The sequence below is a fragment of the Mobula hypostoma genome, chromosome 1 (genome assembly GCF_963921235.1).
Source record: "Mobula hypostoma chromosome 1, sMobHyp1.1, whole genome shotgun sequence".
NCBI classification, from domain to species: Eukaryota; Metazoa; Chordata; class Chondrichthyes; order Myliobatiformes; family Myliobatidae; genus Mobula; species Mobula hypostoma.
Genome location: NC_086097.1, coordinates 164,190,717 through 164,212,093, shown reverse-complemented (window position 1 = coordinate 164,212,093; position 21,377 = coordinate 164,190,717). Strand labels below are relative to the sequence as shown.

General features: G+C 42.4%; 1 protein-coding gene across 9 annotated transcripts in view; it reads right to left on the bottom strand.

The window, feature by feature from the left end:
• LOC134351958 (receptor-type tyrosine-protein phosphatase mu-like) overlaps positions 1-21,377 on the bottom strand; it is a 1,067,206-nt gene that overhangs the window by 156,866 nt on the left and 888,963 nt on the right. For 4 of the 9 annotated variants that reach the window (XM_063058925.1, XM_063058936.1, XM_063058972.1 and 1 more), the window contains 2 exons: positions 10,173-10,202; positions 5,787-5,974 (listed from right to left, as the gene is read on the bottom strand). In XM_063058925.1, coding sequence (XP_062914995.1) covers positions 5,787-5,974; positions 10,173-10,202 — 218 coding nt within the window. The remainder of the gene's footprint in view (positions 1-5,786; positions 5,975-10,172; positions 10,203-21,377) is intronic. The other 5 variants (XM_063058945.1, XM_063058963.1, XM_063058991.1 and 2 more) reach the window with 2 other exon arrangements.

Below are 21,377 nucleotides of genomic sequence, written 5' to 3'. Positions count from 1 at the left end.
TTTCCAGCATCTGCAGAATTCCTGTTGTTTGCGTTTAAATTCACTACTGCGAAGCCTCTTCCGGTGATGCCTACACCGAAGAAGTTTAGATCCTCTCTTCGACGGGAGTTCAGTGAAACCATCTCTCACTGCTCCCCATCTGTGATTTCTTCGGCTCTTCAACTTTTCGACCAGACTTTGACTCAAACTTGCTATCACTGCCATGTATCCTTTCTTGGAACGTGCCTCCGTCGCCAACTTACTCCAGTTGGCTTTAGGATTCGTTTCCAAGCCTCTCAATTTGGACCTTCTGAGGATCCCAGGTACTCACATTTCATTGACTCTGCCTCTCGCCGCTTCTCCCGTCAAGCTCTGAAAGCCACGCTCTCCGCCATGAGGAGGTACTTGGTGTCCCTATCCCAGACCCTTCCACACCTTCGGGACACTTTCTTCGCCGTCTGTAATGGTCCTACCCGCTATTTCATCCTCCGTCGGATCCACGCCTGCAATCGCCGTTTCTTTGACTTTGTCATGTTAGGCAAAGATCGCAAGATCTTACATCTACGGACTGCAGAGCCTGCCGGCCCCGACGCTAGCAGGCATGAACTTTCGGTTGCGGCCCCTGCCGTTGGTCTCGGCGGCTCCAACACCTCAGGACATATTCAAAACCCGGACTCCAGCAACGACCATGGAGACATTCAAAGCGATCGCGCAACCACCAACTGCGACTCCAGCCTTGAACTCCAGGCCGGGTCTTTATGTGCTGCTATTGTGACTCCCGTCTCCCCTTCCCCCACCACCACTCCGCAGCCCCGTCTTCCTCAGATCCCACCGTCAGCTCCTGGGCCCTCAGAGGCTCCATCTTCCTCTCACCCCAACCCTCCCCCCTCCACTGACACCCCCAGCCTCCCCCCTCCCCCCTCTGATCCCAGCTCTCATCCGTGCCGGGTCTTTACCATCCCCTCCGACCTTCAACTGTCGGAGGCAGAACGCTCTGTTCTCAGTAAGGGCCTCACCTTTGTCCCCCTTCGCCCACACCTCAGCGAGTTCCGTGTTCGCCATGATGCGGAACTTTTCTTCCGCCGTCTCCGTCTCCGAGCCTACTTCTTCGGCAAGGACTCTTCCACCCCCACCGATGACCCCTTCTCCCGTCTTCATCCCTCCTCTTCTTCATGGACACCCCGCTCTGGTCTTCTGCCTGCTCTGGATCTCTTTATTGCCAACTGCCGACGGGACATCAACCGTCTCGACTTCACCGCACCTTGTCCCCATTCCAACCTCACTCCTTCGGAACGCTCTGCTCTCCGCTCCCTCCGCACTAATCCTAACATTATTATTAAACCCGCTGATAAGGGGGGTGCTGTTGTAGTCTGGCGTACTGACCTCTACCTTGCCGAGGCACAGCGACAACTCGCGGATACCTCCTCTTATTTACCCCTCGATCGTGACCCCACTAAGGAGCACCAGGCCATTGTCTCCCACACTATCAACGACTTTATCCGCTCAGGACACTTCCTCCCTTACCACCATTCAGGGCCCCAAACAGTCCTTCCAGGTGAGGCATCACTTCACCTGTGAGTCGACTGGGGTGATATACTGCGTCCGGTGCTCCCGATGTGGCCTTTTATATATTGGTGAGACCCGACGCAGACTGGGAGACCGCTTTGCTGAACATCTACGCTCTGTCCGCCAGAGAAAGCAGGATCTCCCAGTGGCCACACATTTTAATTCCACATCCCATTCCCATTCTGACATGTCTATCCACGGCCTCCTCTACTGTAAAGATGAAGCCACACTCAGGTTGGAGGAACAACACCTTATATTCCGTCTGGGTAGCCTCCAACCTGATGGCATGAACATTGACTTCTCTAACTTCCGCTAGGCCCCACCTCCCCCTCGTACCCCATCTGTTACTCTTTTTAATGCACACATTCTTTCTCTCACTCTCCTTTTTCTCCCTCTGTCCCTCTGAATATACCTCTTGCCCATCCTCTGGGTCACCCCCCCCCGTCTTTCTTCCCGGACCTCCTGTCCCATGATCCTTTCGTATCCCCTTCTGCCTATCACCTGTCCAGCTCTCGGCTCCATCCCTCCCCCTCCTGTCTTCTCCTATCATTTTGCATCTCCCCCTCCCCCTCCAGCTTTCAAATCCCTTACTCACTCTTCCTTCAGTTAGTCCTGACGAAGGGTCTCGGCCTGAAACGTCGACTGCACCTCTTCCTATAGATGCTGCCTGGCCTGCTGCGTTCACCAGCAACTTTGATGTATGTTGCAATAATAAAGGCTGTCTATCACTGATCGTCAGTACATTGTGGGTAAGGAACAAAGTTACTCAAAGGTATACTAGATTTACTCCTGTTCAACTTGAAAGCAGTAAGTTTTACAAAGGCCTTTCACCAACACAGATGCCTTGTGGGGCGATCAATCTTCTTGGTGTGACATGGATTCATCAGGGATGAAGGACAAATCTATCAAAGACTGCAATGAAAAATCTGAGAGGAAAATTACCTGGCTAACAGATTAGATGAGTTTTAAAAACAATTTTATTTACTGGTAATCAATATATCAGACAAGGGGAGAACTATCAGGAGAATTATCCAATTGTGTTACAAGGAGTGCATTCATCTTCTGATTTCAGCAGAAAGGCGGTGAGTCATGAGTATGGAAATGTCAGGCAGCCAGTGTACACAGTTAGTGAGGATTGGAATGTGGGTTACTTGGAAGTTATGTGCCAAAAGCTCCAGCAATGAGTCCAATCCGAATTGGTGGAAATTATGTGCCAAAAGCTCCAGCAATGAGTCCAATCCAAATTGGTGGAAATTATGTGCCAAAAACTCCAGCAATGTGTCTAATCAGAATTGGTGGCATTGGGCCTTGTATGTAACCAGTGAATGTTGCAAAAATTACAAACACTCTCGCAGAGTGCAGAGCAGTCTGCTTCCAGTGTTCGCCAACTACGTGTGAGGTTCCCATCAGTGCCAAGCAGTGGAAACTTCCCCAAGCATGTTATGTGTATAGTTATGCATGGAAGCACAGGTTATGCAAACATGAATCACTGCAAGTAACAGCTCTCTAAGGCTTATCTTCATACCAAGTACATAATAAATCATGCTGTTATTATCTTACGTATTATTGAAAACTGTTTTGAATGATGCTTAAAATTCCCTGTTCCACTTAAGGTACGGCACTTGGAGAAATGGAAATGAAATCTCCCTATGTTGGGAATATCCACTAAATTCGGTTTCATAGAGGGAAAGCTATTGGATGGTCTTCTGAGAGATTGGATATATGAGTATTTGGATAGACAGTGATTGATTAGGGATAGTCAACATGGCTTTGTGTGTGATGTGTCAAGTCTACCCAATCTTACAGATTTTTTTGAGGAAGTTACCAGGAAAGTTGATGAAGGGAAGGCAGTGGATATTGTCTATATGGACTTCAGCAAGGTATTTGAAAAGGTCCTGCAAGGGTGGTTGGTCAAGAAGGTTCAGTCCTTTGGCATTCAAGATAAGATAGTAAATTGGATTAGACATTGGCTTTGCAGAAGAAGCCAGAGAGTAGTAGTAGAAGGTTGCTTCTCTGACTGGAAGCCTGTGCCAAGTGGACTGCCACAGGGATTGGTGTTGGGTCCACTGTTGTTTGTCATTTATATCAATGATCTAGATGATAACATGGTTAACTGGATCAGCAAATGTGCAGATGACACCAAGATTGTGTGTATAGGGGACAGCTAGGAAGACTATCAAAGCTTGCAGTGGAATTTGGACCAGCTGGAAAAATTAGCTGAAAAGTGGCAGATGGAATTTAATGCAGACAAGTGTGAGGTGTTGTACTTCAGGAGGACCAACCAGGACAGGTCTTACACAATGAGCAGTAGGGTACTGAGGAGTGTGGTAGAACAAAGGGATTTGGGAACACAGGTCCATAATTTATTGAAAGTGGCATCACAGGTAGATAGGGCCGTAAGCTTTTGGCAAAATGGCCTTCATAAATCAAAGTATTGAGTCGAGGAGTTAGGATGTTACGTTGAAGTTGTATAAGACGTTGGTGAAGTTTTGGTCCCTTACGTACAGGAAAGATGTAAATAAGATTGAAAGAGTACAGAGAAAATTTACAAGGATGTTGCCGGAAATGGAAGACCTGAGTTACAAAGAAAGATTGAACAGGTTAGGACTTTATTCCTTGGAAAGTAGAAGATTGAGGGGAGATTTGATAGAGGTAGACAAAATTATGAAGGGTGTAGATAGGGCAAATGCAAGCAGGCTTTTTCCACCGAGGTGGGTGAGACAACAACTAGAGGGCATGGGTTAAGGATGAAAGGTGAAATGTTTAAGGGGAACATGAGGGGAAACTCCTTCACTCAGAGGGCAGTGAGAATGTGGAATGAGCTGCCAGCGCAAATGGTGGTTGTGATTTTGTTTCAACATTGAAGAGAAGTTTGGATAGGTACATGGATGGAAGGGGTAGGAAGGGGTGCAGTCTGGGTGCAGGTCAGTGGAATTAGGCAGTTTAAATGGTTCAGCACAGACTAGGTGGGCGAAAGGGCTGTTTATGTGGTGTAGTTTTTTACATGTTACCATATTGCAAATTCAATGTGTGCAGCAGAAGGTGAATATGGAATCTCTCTAGGGCAGGACATGCACTGTGAATGGCAGGCCCTGGGGAGTGTTGTTGAATACAGAGTCCAAGGGGTAAATATACATTGTTCCCTGAAAGTGGCCACCCAGGTTGACAGGGTGGTGAAGGAGGAGTATTACATGCTTGCTTTCATCTGCCAAGGCACTGAATGCACAAAGGGAGTCATGTTACAGCTGTACAAAGTATTAGTTAGGCTGTACTTCAAGTAATGTGTGCAGATCTGGTTGCTACACTACAGGAGAGATGTACTTAAACTGGAGAGGGTGCAGAAAAGATTCACAGGGACGTTGCCTGAGCTGGAAGACTTGAGTAATAAACAGAGATCGGATGGGCTTGGTTGTTTTCCGCAAAGCAAGATAAGCAGAGAGATGACATTATAGAGCTATATAAAATTGTAAAAGACATGGATAGGGTAGATAGTTAGTTTGTTTCCTTTGGTATGGGTATCTAAAACTAGAAGGTATAGGCTTACGGTGAGAGGGAGGAGATTAATGAAAATTAACCTCTTCCCTACCACACAGAGTAGTTGACTGGAGAATGGGCTGCCAGAGGAAGTGGTGGAGATATGAACAGTAGCAAAACGTAAGAAGGATGTGGGAAGGCACCTGAATCAGCAGGGCACAGAGGAATATGGAATTAATGCAGGCAAGTGAGATTACTATAGATAGGCAATGATGGTTGGCATTGAAGTAGTGGGCTGAAATGCCTAGTTTCTATGTTCTATGTATGTATGTTCAATAATTGTATGTTATTTGTTGTGGGGAGAAAGATAGAAAGAAGGAATGAGTTAGAGGGGGGACTTTGCACTAGCTGTGCTGAATCAGAATCAGGTTCAGAATCTCAATCACGTTCATTCACCATCTTATATGTGTAAAATTTGTTTTCCTTTGCAGCAGCAATACAGTGCAAAGACGTAAGGCATAAAATTAATTGACAGTGTGATGTTCATCTATGTACTTGTTCTGAACATACTTGATATTCAATGCTTATACTGGCTATGTCATGAAGAAAAGTTTCTGTTCTTTGCAATTCAGAAATTAAGGTGTTGTCTTTGAAACAGATGTGTGTGCGGCTGTTCAGCTGTCGCTCCTGTTCAACTATTGTCCCAAGTTATACTTAGTGAACATCGAGCATTGCACAAGAAGTTTCTTCCTGGTTTCTGGTCTTACCTCATACTCTTCCTTGAACCCGTAACCTTCGGCACATTTCATCTGTGTTATGTGCTGCAGCAGGTCTGCTACTCGAATGGCTGGATGAAGCTGCCCTGTTTGATATGGCACATCCACGGGCTCTCGTTTCTTGTAGGGGTGGGGCTGTGCCAAGCTGCTGGTCTCATTGTTGACAGTCTGATTTTCATCTATATGCAGACAACAGCAGATGCATTAGCTCTTCCTCAGCTGCACCAGGTTGTAAAAGTTGTAAAAGTTTCAGTTTCCAAATAAATTAGATTCAATTGCAATTAATCAAGCAATATAAATAGTTTTGAAATGTATTTTTAAAGCTGCAGTATGATGGTCATTCCCAAAAAACACAAAGAAGGTTAACAGTAAAAAGTTTCCATGATCAAAAGAGAGTTTCTCCAATTGATATATTTTTATCAGTAACATCTATTATGTAGGCCAAAATGATTTCAGAGTTCATAGAATCATAGATCATAATTTCATAGACATAAAGTAACAAAGATTTCAGGTTTAGTAAGCCAAGAGAGCTCATGAATCAAAGGCAAGAAGTCAATGCCTGGAAATTTATCCCTCATCCATATAATACAGTATGTGCAGTGTGTTTCTTTGCCTTTGAAGTACAACTGCATAAACTTAAATCAAAATGATCTTTGGAGGCAGTGTATAACTACCATTATACATCTGACCTGGATAAAGTATAGGACCCACTTCCTTTCATGGACGTTGCACAGTTTAAACTTAACTACATGAACTGGCAAACAATTGTAGTTTCATGGTAACTGTGAAACTGTTGGATTTTGTAACAATACACCTGTCCTTAACCATTGTGTAACTATAGATGGAAAACAATCTTGACCACTAAGTGGCTCATCACCATCTTTCCATCGCTGGTAAGAATAGGTGACAAGTGTTAACAATCGCAGTGACCTCGTATGCCAGGGAGGAATTAAAAGTAAATGTTCATTCTGTAACATGTTAGAACTAGAAGAGCATTATCAAAATACCAACAGCGAGGGAAGGGACTCAGTGTCCTTAAAATAAGGTTTGCCAGTGCTAGAGAGTGGAAATGAAGTATATAGATTCTGCACACAATAGGTGTCGATTGGCTGAATCATCTCAGAAAGGCAGCTTCCATTATTAAGGACCTCCTGGCACCCTGGGCATGCCCTTTTCTCACTATTACCATCAGGTATGAGATACAGGAGCCTGAGTGCACACACTCAGCGACTCAGCAATAGCTCCTTCCCCTCTGCCATCCGATTCCTAAATGGACATTGAATCTTTGGACACAACCTCACTTTTTTTAATATACAGTATTTCTATTCAATATACGTATACTGTAATTGCTTTGCTTGTTTATTTATTTTTTTTTCTTTCTGCTAGATTTTGTATTGCATTGAACTGCTGCTGCTAAGTTAACAAATTTCACGTCACATGCCGGTGATAATAAACCTGATTCTGATTTGGATTCTGGCTTTCCCACTTTCTTTTAATATTATCACTGGGTCAGCTGAAGTATTGAGACCAGACTCAGTGTGTTCATTGTTTCCAATGTCAAAGCACAATTGAAGTGAACTCCAGTACTTCACACAGCTGAAGGGACTGCATGTTTGTTTGCCTAATAAACTTGTACCTGAAGCACAAAACAAACGGAAATGCTGGAAACCTGGGAAAAAGAATATTTTGCAAATACTCAGCATGTCAGGCAGCATCTGTGGAGAGAGAAACAAATTTCTGGTCTCTCTTGCCTGCATCTTGGATATTTGAAGAAGCTATTTGAAAAGGACCAGCAAGAACAACTTTACACCATCATAAATGAAGGAAAGACAATTGTAAAATGCACTTGTGGAATATGGATCAACTGGAGGCAAAGGAGACATGTTCAGATGTGTATCTTGGCTAACATGGATACGTTGAGCCGAAGGGTCTGTTTCCATGTTGTATGACTTCATGACTCCATAAAAATAATTTTAATTTGTTAACGGTAACATTTTAGTGCACTCAAAAAGTTGTACTGCATAATTCCCTGGGGTCTACAACATACCACAGCTTTAAAATACTACAGTCAGTGTAAAATCTTTGTAAAAGGAGAATAAAGTGGATTTCCTGCTTAAGGCCATGCTGTTTATTAAACAGGCTACAATTCTTGGGAAAGGTTTCCACTTAGAGTCAGAAATATTTTACGTTCATCACAGAGGTATAAGCAAACACATGGAAGTGATATGCTCTTGAATTAAAATGAAATTCAAGTCTAGAAATTATTAATTCTTTTCAATTTAAGGGATGTAAAAACAAATGAAAATAAATTGACATTTCTCTCCAGCTAACAAAATACACTCGAGGAAAGTAGCTGCAATCTTTGGGCAAGGCCAATTTATTTCTAATTGGAAAGAAAAAAAAACAATCAAACCAGCAATTGCAACAGATTTTAACACAATTTCTTAAGGGCAGTTTTAATTTCCAGCCTTGATTTCATTAAACAAAATACAGCAAGCTATAATAGTGCACATCAGGAATGAGGATGAAATGTTCAATGCCACCTCAAGCTTAGCTTAAAAAAAAGTTTACAATGAATAGCCCAGGCACAAAAAATTATTTAATGGAATATAAAATGGCAAATGCAAGAGGTAATCGATCTTGGGAAGGGTGAGGTGTGTGGTGGAAATAGAAGGTGAGTGGATTGGTGGTGGGAAAGTGGGGGAAAGGGGCAGAGAGGGTTAATGTCTTGAATAATCGCTTTGCATGCCACATAATTAATGGCCTTATGGACTGTCAGGCAGGGCATGAAATGCTATATGTCAACTGCCATGCAAGTCAACAAACAACAGAACTGGCCAGAATTGGGCAAGCTGCACAATGAGCCTGTGGTAGAGGGCAAACAACAAACTTACCATTTATTGGAACTTTTTAAAAAATATGTATGTAACAGGTTAATGTGGAGGAGAAAAAAATGGAGAAAAGGAAACAGGGCATAAGCATCAATACTGTGAACATTGTAAAATATATATAATTTTGTACTATATTGTTTTTTAAGAAATGTACAGTTCTTAACTAGCTTGAAAAACTGATCACATAAAGGTTATATTACAGTTGGCTTGACTATTCATTTTGCTGATCTTTAAATTGAAGATGTCACTGTGGTGTTGTACACTACAATAGTTATGCCCAGATAAGACAACTTGATTGAAGGATGGAAAAGTGTCCAAATAGTCAGCTGGCAGGAATATCTTTTAATCTGATATGATTTGGATCTCAGAACAAATCAATAGCAACTGTGTGGGAATAATGGCACAGGGGACATTGCATCACAATTCCAATAGCAAGTCATGCTTGGTTCTTTTAAATCAACCATGCTCAGTTTCAAGACTTTCACCTTTGATCAAATAAACTGAGAAAAAAAGCAGCCATTTAAAGTAAGCGAAATAAGATCTCTGTTTTTAAGAGGATGTTGCTTATTTTAAATGTAATATATACTATCAGTTCAAGGTAGATTGATTGTAAATAACAATTGTGTGCATCAGTGTCTCAGATTTTTCTACCCCTACATTCCCCCTTTTGTCTGGAGGCATGGATTCCTTTTGGAGTATGATCTCATGGGTGCCAACAAATTTTGGGTAGCTAAACAAGCTGTCATTCTTCATGTGTGAGTGTTGGCGAGCATCACAGCTGAACTGAGCGTATCCTCACAGGACATGGGTGGAATCATAGCATGGTTAAGCCAGAGAAAAAGACTAATCAGCCCATCGAGTCCATACAGGCTCCTGGTTGAGCAATCCCATCAGTCCCATTCTCCAGCTCTTTCCCCAACATTTGCTCATCATCTGCATATTAATACCCTTTAGAAAGCCTTAAATGCAGGTGCCCACATGTGCATTATTTCAGCAGGTAAGTGGATGGGTCAGATAAGCAAGGGTTTGGACAGAAGGCAATGGTCAGGAGCAGGAACCCTGGCTGATTTTTCTCCTCCTGGACCCATTTGTCACACCCTTTTCTTTTACCTTCTCCAAGACCGGCTAACTCAGCACAGAACCAGTATAAACCTGGAAATTTCCTGGGTTATTTGGTTGATAATGAACATATCGCCTAAGTAGTGAATGAACTTAATTTGTCTTATGCCATGTTCCAAATGAGTCTCAAGTCACTGAATCAATTTATTTCATCTTACAAATGCATTTAAACTCCGGATGCTAAAAGTCCGAAATCAAAACAGAAAATACTGGGAATAGTTCAGATAAAAGATCATTAGTCTGAAATGTTATCTTTCTCCAGCAGATTTTGCCTGACTTGCTGAATATTTCCAGCATTTTATGTTTTTGATTTATTTCATCTGCTTGACTTGCAGTAAAACTGGGAAAAAGTAAGAAAGGTCCTCACCTAATATTGCTGTTGGCACGAAAGGATCTGCTGACCAGGCATTAAGTAGAACCAAGACACAAGGTGGTACCAAACCAGAGAAAAAACTAAAGTTAGTTTACATCTTAATTTTCTGCATAGCATTTATATCTTAAATATTTATTAGAACACTATCAATGAATTAAAAACTAGTGACAAAGTAGTGAACTTTACATGATTGGATTTGTATACAAATTCCTAAAATATCTGTAATAATGGTTACCTAAGACTGATTTCATAGATTAATTGAAAGGCCTGGAAGTTGTCAACGCAGAATCTTTCACCTTTGTGTTAATAAACCAAGCAGGAGTCTACCTTCCATCTGTAGTTTATGTGGGAAGCAGTGGTTTATGGAATGAATGCAATGCACTAAGCTAATCAAGCACAAACACTGAGTTGAATATGCTGGTGATTGTGAAATTCACTTTAAGATGTTGAATCAGTTGCACTTTTTAAGAATTTAACTATTTTGAAGTGAAGATCTAGGGGAAAGTGCATGGAGTCTAATAAGATGAATGTTAACTGAATATTGAATGTAAATGGCTCATGGCCATTTTCTGTGTCCATTTAAAACATGTGTTTAAAGGCCAAACTTAGTAAGCAGATGTTACTCTGATGGAGAAAAACACTTCATCAAATTAACATTGGCATTAAAGTATTAAACACAGAGATACTGGATTTCCTTGAGTTAAATATTGATTAATGAACCCAATGGTTAATTTGTATCCAACAGAAAATAATAACTAATAGCCTGCTTAAGGGGGATATTAGAGGAAGGTTTTTTACTCAGAGAGTGGTTGGTGTGTGGAATGCACTGCCTGAGTCAGTGGTGGAGGCAGATACACTAGCGAAGTTTAAAAGACTACTGGACAGGTATATAGAGGAATTTAAGTTGGGGGCTTATATGGGAGGCAGGGTTTGAGGGTCAGCACAACATTGTGGGCTGAAGGGCCTGTACTGTGCTGTAGTATTCTATGTTCTATGTTAACACATGTCCATGTTGAATCTCTTCTACACAAAAATGATTGAAGGTCTAATGTTGTCACTTTGAATTTGTTATCTTCAATTATCTTACAATTTATCACAAATATGTTGTTGTCAATACAACAGCAGTTGTTACTTTGTTTGGAACTCATTTCAGGAAGCTCTGAGAATATATTAAATATCTTTTCCTAGATATTCCTGGTTGCTGGTACAAAATATGCCAAATACCAATGCCACTGCATACTATTCTGCATATATTCCAAACGTGGTAGGAGGCATATCCAGCCTGTCAAAGTTGCTACATGGCATGTTTAATACTAGATAGATAGATATACTTTATTAATCCCGAGGGAAATTTGGTTTTGTTACAGCCGCACCAACCAAGAATAGAGCGTAAATATAGCAATACAAAAACCCCCAACAATCAAACAACAAAATGCAAACTATGCCAGATGGAAAATAAGTCCAGGACCAGTCTATTGGCTCAGGGTGTCTGACCCTCCACGGGAGGAGCTGCACGTTCGATGGCTGATGGCTAGGCATGAATTTCTAGGCAAGAATGTTGAGCAGTCCTAACTTATTCTCCAATTTTATCACCATCCTTACTGTCATCTGTGATAACCGTAAAAGAACTTAACATTTACATTCTTTTGGCACCCCTCTAATTTTCTCCCTTCTTCTTTACTGACTCTTCATGGCTTGCAGTCCCACAAGTATCAACAGCTCCCAAGTAGGCATTGTCCATGTTTATGAACAGCAGCTGGCTACTTAACCAAAAGAATCAAGCCTGAACTGTGACATTCACAACTGTGTCTTTGCTTGGAGGGAGGATTGAATAGCAATCAGAAGCAGGAGCCCAGGATATTCTTAACCCCTCCCTAATCCACAGCACATCTAACCACCAACCCAGCTCATGACACTTGACATGATGCAGTTCAATTGACAAATTGAACTTCACAAAGAGTGTGAACAATTGTGTCCTAAACTCTGGCATGCAATTAAATAATTACAATCACATGATAGGTCTGCAACATGAGCCAACCTTAATGAAAGTGGTGAGTTCCATATATTTAAACTTACATCTTGCCAGCCCTATACTTTATAAATGTAGGTGTTTATAGTTATATTAAATTTGAAATTAAAACTAACATTTATAAAGCAAAACCACCTAAAGGTGTTTCCCATAAGGGTAATCTAATGAAACAAGGAGCTACAGTAGATCAAGAGATCTTAGGGCAGATACCCAAACCTTAGTGTCTTAAAGGGATAGACAGAATCAGAGGGGCATTGCTTGGCATTTCCAGAGCCCCAGTCTATCAAGCAATTCACTCCAGCATTGGATGTTAGATGCCAGAATTTGAGAAAAGGAAGTATTTTAGAGGTCTGGAGATGATAGAGACAGGACAATGTGAACCAGGAAAGGACCTGAAAACATAGGTGAGAATTTTAAGTTGCATTCTGTAAGACAGGGTGTTCCAAGGCTGACTAGTCTAGACATTTGAAGGCTGTTTTAATGTAATACCAGTATGCTTGATGATAAGTTTAGTTGTAGAATGAGCTTCATTTCACCTCTGCTGCCCATGTTGGCGTGTGCAATCCGCCTTGGTGTTCTACTATCCCATTCATCTTTCTGATTGCATTTACAGCTCCCTATCCTTCTTCAGACAAATCACATTCTTAAAGGTTCAGGAAACTAGGCAATTGCACTGCATGACTCTACAGTAATGCTTGAAATAAATGTCTACGGAGTTAAAAATGCTTAGTCGGTACTATGGGACCTAATAAATGTTTCCTGATGACATTGATGGTCATTGCTGCTACAGAATTGAGGTGCTCTTTTGCTGTATCACAAGTCATTAAGTAGTGAAAATATTGAATTACCTGACCCTGCTGAAGAATGGAGTTGTACTCTGCTGTATATTAGATGGGCAACATATTAGCTGGCACTAGAAACATCCTTAGAGCTAATTGTCATGGAGTCCAATGTGATAAAATTGAGTAGTTTGGTGAGTTTACAGCATCTTTTTGTGCTGTGATAATTACAGCCTTCCTTGTGAACCTAAGCTTCCTTAAGTACCATTAACATTATCAGTAGCCATGTCCCATATAAAACATATGCTGTATAGCAGAGAGCTGATCGTTTGCAACCTGCCACTTATTCCTACTGATCGAGTAAGATATTCAGTCTTGGAAGAATCCACTTCTCTGTGAAACACTGTAGAAACCACACTTTCCTTTCCCCTGCTAACGTCTTGGTAATTAACTGAAGCACAGTGCTATGTTACAAGGTAAGCATTATAAAAGGTGTGAAGTGAACCATAAAACAAGCTAGAGCAATGGTGAGGCTGATTTATACTTCTACAACAACTCAACGCCATAACCTACGCAAGTGACCTATGCATATTGTGAGCCTTTATATTTGTGCGTTGGTGTGTCTGCATCGCTCTGCAATTCGCGCATGTCACGCATGCGCACACACCTGCCCGTGCAAGGCTTCATGGTCTTGGTAGTCTTTCTCGGGGTAAGTAAGAAACGAGCATCTTTTTTCATAAAAGTGAAATGTGTCCTCCATAATTTCGGAAGTCCGTAAAGCTTTACGGAAAGCATTGCAGCCGGAGTTCCTTCCCTGCCCTTCAGTCGCCCAATGGGAAGCTATTGCAGCGTAGGAGGAAATGCGATGCTACCAAGCGGACCAATCACTGCTGTTGTGTTCTGCACTGCCGCGACGCATAGTTACATTTTGGGAGAAGTGTGTGTCAGGCTACGGCATAGGGATCTGTGTAGTCACTGCGTAGGGTTCGTGCCTACGCCGTACCTACGGCATCGAGTTGACACAGAAGTATAAATCAGCCTGTACTCTTGAACGCAGCAGGCCAGGCAGCATCTCCAGGAAGAGGTGCAGTCGACGTTTCAGGCTGAGACCCTTCGTCGGGACTAACTGAAGGAAGTTAGTCCTGACGAAGGGTCTCGGCCTGAAACGTCGACTGCACCTCTTCCTAGAGATGCTGCCTGGCCTGCTGCGTTCACCAGCAACTTTTATGTGTGTTGCTTGAATTTCCAGCATCTGCAGAATTCCTGTTGTTTGAGCCTGTACTCTTGTTTGTTTGATCTGCTGGTGCATCACAGCAGCAGCCAAAAACCCAGAACATGGGATAAAAACTGATGACTTAAGTTGCCTTTAAATGAGTATGCTTTTCTTCATGGCAGCTCCTCCTTCGGGAGTGACAACATGGAAGTCTGTGACACAGCACCTCGTGTGGCTCGTAATGTGACTCATTACTTCAAACACAATTTGAATTGAGTGCAAAAGCACATGAGCAGGGCTCCTGACCACTATATATAGATTCTATGTCAAGGACAGGTGTAGGCAAGCAAACATTGTCCCATTAATCTTGCGATGGTTGCATCCAACAACACTATCCTGGAATAATTTACACTAACATCAATTTCTGCACTTATATAACTGATGCTAGAGCTGAATTACAAAGCAATACTCAGGGATAGGATGTTCATGGGCTCTGCCGAAAGCTCTCACATATAGAAATCTTCCTGACTTTTTATCTCTTTGGGTTTCAGAGTTTATCCTTTATTGCCCACCCTGTCTCTCATTCGCATCCTACCCCATCTTACGTCAGAATGCTGTTCATTGACTTTAGTTCGGCATCCAATATTCTGTGATCTCCTCCAAGCTGATCACCAGACTTCGCCAGCTTGGTATCAGCGTATCACTCTGCAATTGGACCTTGGACTTTCTGACTAACAGACCCCAATCAGTTAAATTAGACAACCTCTCCTCCTCCACTCTCACCCTGAACACCGGCATGCCTCAAGGCTGTGTGCTGAGCCCTCTTCTGTACTCCCTTTTCACCTATGACTGCGTTCCTATACATGGTTCTAACTCCATAACCAAGTTCGCAGATGACACCATGGTGGTTGGTCTGATCAGAGGGGATGACGAGACGGCCTACAGGGACAAGGTCCAGCACCTGGCTGCATGGTGTGCCGACAACAATCCGGCCCGTAACACCCAGAAGACCAAGGAGATCATTGTGGACTTCAGGCATGCCAGGAGTCACACTCACATCCCCATCTACATCAACGGAACCGTAGTGGAGCATGTATCAAGCTTCAAATTCCTTGGTGTCCACATTTCCGAGGATCTCACCTGGTCCCTGAACTCCTCCATCCTGATCAAAAAGGCGCAACAGCGCCTTTATTTCCTGCGGAGCTTCAAGAAAGCTCACCTCTGTCCCAGGATACGGACAGACTTTTACCGCTGTACCATTGAGAGCATACTCACCAACTGCATCTCAGTGTGGGATGGCAATTGTCCCGTATCAGACCGCAAAGTACTCCAGCGTGTGGTGAAAACTGCGCAGCGGATTATCGGCACCCAATTGCCCACCATTGAGAGCATCTACCATAAACACTGCCTGGGCAGGGCGAAAAGCATTATCAAGGATGCATCTCACCCTAACCATGGACTTTTTACTCTCCTCCCATCCGGTAGGCGCTACAGGAGCCTCCACTCCCGCACCAGCAGGCACAGGAAGAGCTTCTTCCCTGAGGCTGTGACACTGCTGAACCTCTCATCACAGCGCTAAGCAGTATTGCATCCGTAATGTACTGTCTCAGTACTTTTATATTTGTGTGCTGTAGCACTTTTTATTCACAGTTATTTTGTAAATAATACTATTCCTTGCACTTCTGGTCAGATGCTAAATGCATTTCATTGTCTTTGTATCTATACTCAGCACAATGACAATAAAGTTGAATCTAATCTAATCTAATCTTTGTTTCTGTTTCACATGATTGACAGGTTTGGTACCAGACTGCATTTTGATGAAGGATTAAGCTCCATATAGTTTAAGTTCTTGGAAATGTACCCAGAGTACTGGACTATTGACCAAAGCCATGTTGGGATCTCATTATGTAATCTTGTGAAATTAAATTCAGTTAATTAAATAACCTGGAATTTAAAAACAAGACATTTTTCAGTATTTACAGATGCGACACTATGTTAATAGGACGGTTAAAAATGTAACCAGGGCAAGCACATGTTTGATAGAGCTACTTAGAAAAGCATATAATTCAGACAATGGTAGTAGAATCATGTCAATTGTGTATAAGGGTTTGTCAAATCTTAAAACACATTCGACTTCATACATTAAAACAAAATGGGAGAAGGAAGGAGGGATAATAATATCTGTGGAAGACTGGACAATAATATGGAGGTATCAATGGAAGTGTACCAGTTCACAGAAATGGAGGGAGTTCGGGTGGAAAAACTTGATAAGATATTTTATTACACCCTCTCAGAAATCCCATTATGATAGTAACCTCCCTGTTTGCTGGAGAAATTGTGGAAATCAAAATGCAAACCATTATCATATTTTCTGGGAATGCCCCATTATCAAAGACTATTAGAGTGGGAAACATAATGCCCTACAAGACATCTTCAAATGTAAAATACCCTTAACAAGTAAGACCATATATTTTGGGTATATACCTCGAATGGTTTAAAAGAGATAAATATTTATTGAATATACTGCTGATGGCTGGTAAAAAGACCCTTACCAGGAAATGGTTATCACAGGAGAGCCCAACTTTGAATGTATGAATGGAAATTAACAAAATGGAGAAGATAACAGCATCTGTTAATCATTCTTCAATTATGTGAAGAAAAAAAGGATGACAGGAGTGAAGGTAGGACCGATTAGAGATAAAGGTGGGAAGATGTGCCTGGAGGCTGTGGAAGTGAGCGAGGTCCTCAATGAATACTTCTCTTCGGTATTCACCAATGAGAGGGAACTTGATGACAGTGAGGACAATATGAGTGAGGTTGATGTTCTGGAGCATGTTGATATTAAGGGAGAGGAGGTGTTGGAGTTGTTAAAATACATTAGGGCAGATAAGTCCCCGGGGCCTGACGGAATATTCCCCAGGCTGCTCCACGAGGCGAAAGAAGAGATTGCTGAACCTCTGGCTAGGATCTTTATGTCCTCGTTGTCCATGGGAATGGTACCGGAGGATTGGAGGGAGGCGAACGTTGTCCCCTTGTTCAAAAAAGGTAGTAGGGATAGTCCGGATAGTTATAGACCAGTGAGCCTTACGTCTGTGGTGGGAAAGCTGTTGGAAAAGATTCTTAGAGATAGGATCTACAGGCATTTAGAGAATCATGGTCTGATCAGGGATAGTCAGCATAGCTTTGTGAAGGGCAGATCGTTTCTAGCAAGCCTGATAGAGTTCTTTGAGGAGGTGACCAGGCATATAGATGAGGGTAGTGCAGTGGATGTGATCTGTATGGATTTTAGGAAGGCATTTGACAAGGTTCCACATGGTAGGCTTATTCAGAAAGTTAGAAGGCATGGGATCCAGGGAAGTTTGGCCAGGTGGATTCAGAATTGGCTTGCCTGCAGAAGGCAGAGGGTGGTGGTGGCGGGAGTACATTCAGATTGGATGATTGTGACTAGTGGTGTCCCACAAGGATCTGTTCTGGGACCTCTACTTTTCGTGATTTTTATTAATGACCTGGATGTGGGAGTAGAAGGGTAGGTTGGCAAGTTTGCAGACGACACAAAGGTTGGTGGTGTTGTAGATACTGTAGAGGATTGTCAAAGATTGCAGATAGACATTGATAGGATGCAGGAGTGGGCTGAGAAGTGGCAGATGGAGTTCAACCTGGAGAAGTGTGAGGTGGTACATCTTGGAAGGACAAACTCCAAGGCAGAGTACAAAGTAAATGGCAGGATACTTGGTAGTGTGGAGGAGCAGAGGGATCTCGGGGTACATGTCCACAGATCCCTGGAAGTTGCCTCACAGGTGGATAGGGTAGTTAAGAAAGCTTATGGGGTGTTAGCTTTCATAAGTTAAGGGATAGAGTTTAAGAGTCGTGATGCAACTCTATAAAACTCTGGTTAGGCCACACTTGGAGTACTGTGTCCCGTTCTGGTCACCTCACTATAGGAAGGATGTGGAAGCATTGGAAAGGGTACAGAGGAGATTTACCAGGATGCTGCCTGGTTTAGACAGTATGCATTATGATCAGAGATTAAGGGAGCTAGGGCTTTACTCTTTGGAGAGAAGGAGGATGAGAGGAGATATGACAAGCTAATAAGAGGAATAGATAGAGTGGATAGCCAGCACCTCTTCCCCAGGGCACCACTCCTCAATATAAGAGGACATGGCCTTAAGGTAAGGGGTGGGAAGTTCAAGGGGGATATTAGAGGAAGGTTTTTTACTCAGAGAGTGGTTGGTGCATGGAATGCACTGCCTGAGTCAGTGGTGGAGGCAGATACATTAGTGAAGTTTAAGAGACTACTAGACAGGTATATGGAGGAATTTAAGGTGGGGCTTATATGGGAGGCAGGGTTGAGGGTCGGCACAACATTGTGGGCTGAAGGGCCTGTACTGTGCTGTATTACTCTATGTTCTATGTTCTATAAGTTGGAACAATTTGATACATACTGGGAAAAATGGTTTAACTGCATAACACCTCATAGGCCTGATTTTATTCTCACAAGTCAATGAATATGTTGTAAAAAGGGATCACTCTCTGCTTTGTACATAGTTTTCTTCTTTTGATTGTTCTTTCTTTCTGCTCCTTTCTATAACTGTATACCTCAGATAAATATTACGTGGAAATTTGTGATAAATATAACTATATGATATATATGTACAGAATCTGAAATACATCTAATGGAAATGTTTGGTTGATGATGAACTTCAGTAAAAAATAAATTACAAAAAAAAATCAAAAGAATAAAAAGTACCAGTAATGATGACAACAAAACTCTCAGAATAATTATAAAATCCTGCTCATTTGCTCAGTCCCAGGGCAATAGTGGATGGGCTTGACATGTGGCCTTGCCAGCAGAGATCTTAGCCAATGAAAGAAGCACATAAACAAAAGTTAGGGCAGTCCAAGGACAACAAATGGTAAAGGAGAGTAAATGAGAAAGCAGAATCCTATCAGCACCATGCTCGGGTTGTAAAGTAACACTAGGTGCAGAAAGACAAGTTCCAATGAGAAGCAATAACAGGACAGGAGGACCCAGTTTCCGTATGGGCCACAACGTGAAATGAAATCAAGGAGCTAACTGGAGATCCGTTATTAAAGGTCACAAGGAGGGGGAAGGGGGAGCAGAAGACAATGTTTTGAAGAGAATTACGAAAGAGAAGCAAGAAATAAGAAACATAATATATTGCATTTCCAATCAAGAAAGAACATATTGATACATTAGTCATAGCCATAGTCATACTTTATTGATCCCAGGGGAAATTGGTTTTCGTTACAGTTGCACCATAAATAATTAAATAGTAATAAAACCATAAATAGTTAAATAGTAATATGTAAATTATGCCAGTAAATTATAAAATAAGTCCAGGACCAGCCTATCGGCTCAGGGTGTCTGACCCTCCAAGGGAGGAGTTGTAAAGTTTGATGGCCACAGGCAGGAATGACTTCCTATGACGCTCTGTGTTGCATCTCAGTGGAATGAGTCTCTGGCTGAATGTACTCCTGTGCCCACCCAGTACATTATGTAGTGGATGGGAGACATTGTCCAAGATGGCATGCAACTTGGAAAGCATCCTCTTTTCAGACATCACCACACAGAGAGTCTAGTTCCATCCCCACAACATCACTGGCCTTACGAATGAGTTTGTTGATTCTGTTGGTGTCTGCTACCCTCAACCTGCTGCCCCAGCACACAACAGCAAACATGATAGCACTGGCCACCACAGACTCGTAGAACATCCTCAGCATCGTCCGACAGATGTTAAAGGACTTCAGTCTCCTCAGGAAATAGAGACGGCTCTGACCCTTCTTGTAGACAGCCTCAGTGTTCTTTGACCAGTCCAGTTTATTGTCAATTCGTATCCCCAGGTATTTGTAATCCTCCACCATGTCCACACTGACCCCCTGGATGGAAACAGGGGTCACCGGTACCTTAGCTCTCCTCAGGTCTACCACGAGCTCCTTAGTCTTTTTCACATTAAGCTGCAGATAATTCTGCTCACACCATCTGACAAAGTTTCCTACCGTAGCCCTGTACTCAGCCTCATCTCCCTTGCTGATGCATCCATCTATGGCAGAGTCATCAGAAAACTTCTGAAGATGACAAGACTCTGTGCAGTAGTTGCAGTTCGAGGTGTAAATGGTGAAGATTAATATTGTGTTTTCCAACCTATTGGTGTATTAGCAACAACGCATGTTGTAAAACTCCACGGCTGACTTGGTTTACTATATGAAACTTACATCCTTAAGGATTAACATATCAGGATGTGACAATCTCTATGCTGTTGGGGCTAGGAAGGATGACACAATTTGCTTCCTGTACTGTGTTTATAAGTGCAGGTGTAGAGGTTGACATTCTGGAATTAATTTCTTGTTACTGTGAGAACAGACAAAAATAATGCCACACGTTTAATATACTGGCTCCAAATGAAATAAAACATTCCAAGGTACTTCACAGAGGAGCAAATATAGAAGTATTGTCATTAAACTTAAAAAACTGGTATCACTAAAGGCTGAATTTGATGGCAGGGCATTAGATGATATGTAATTCAGCTTTGAATCATTTTGGAAGCAGAGTGGGGCAGCTAGTAGTGTTGCTTGCCTCATGACGGCAGAGATACTGGGTCAATCCTGACCTTGGAGGCAGCATATGCAGAGTCTGCATGTTGTCCCAGTGACTGTATGGATTTCCTTCATGCACTCCAGTTTCCTCCCACATCCCAGAGACGGCATTTGCTGGGTTAATTGACCTCTGCAGAATGTCCTTGGCATGTAGGTGAATGGTAGAATCTGAGGAGAATCGATGGGGACGTTGGAAAAATTAAAATGGGATTAATGATTAATGTAGGATTAGTGTAGAAGAGTAGCTGATGATTGTCATGGATTCAGTGAGCAGAAGGACCTGCTTCTGTGCTTCTTGGCTCCATGACTCGTGAAGACAAACAGCCAAACAGGAACCACCAACCAAAGGTGACTGGTGGACTTTAAGGGCATAATTTATATGCAAATATTTTGCACTCTTTGTATGTTTCTGAAATGTTTACTGCAAGAAGTTGCTGCAGTGTGTTTCATCAGCTCTTTGAATGGACTGCTTACTGAGTAAATGGACTTTGACTGCTGCACAGGAACTGCTTTGAGCTACCCAGAACTGATCTAGTGCTGACCTTAAATCCTCTGATTCAGTA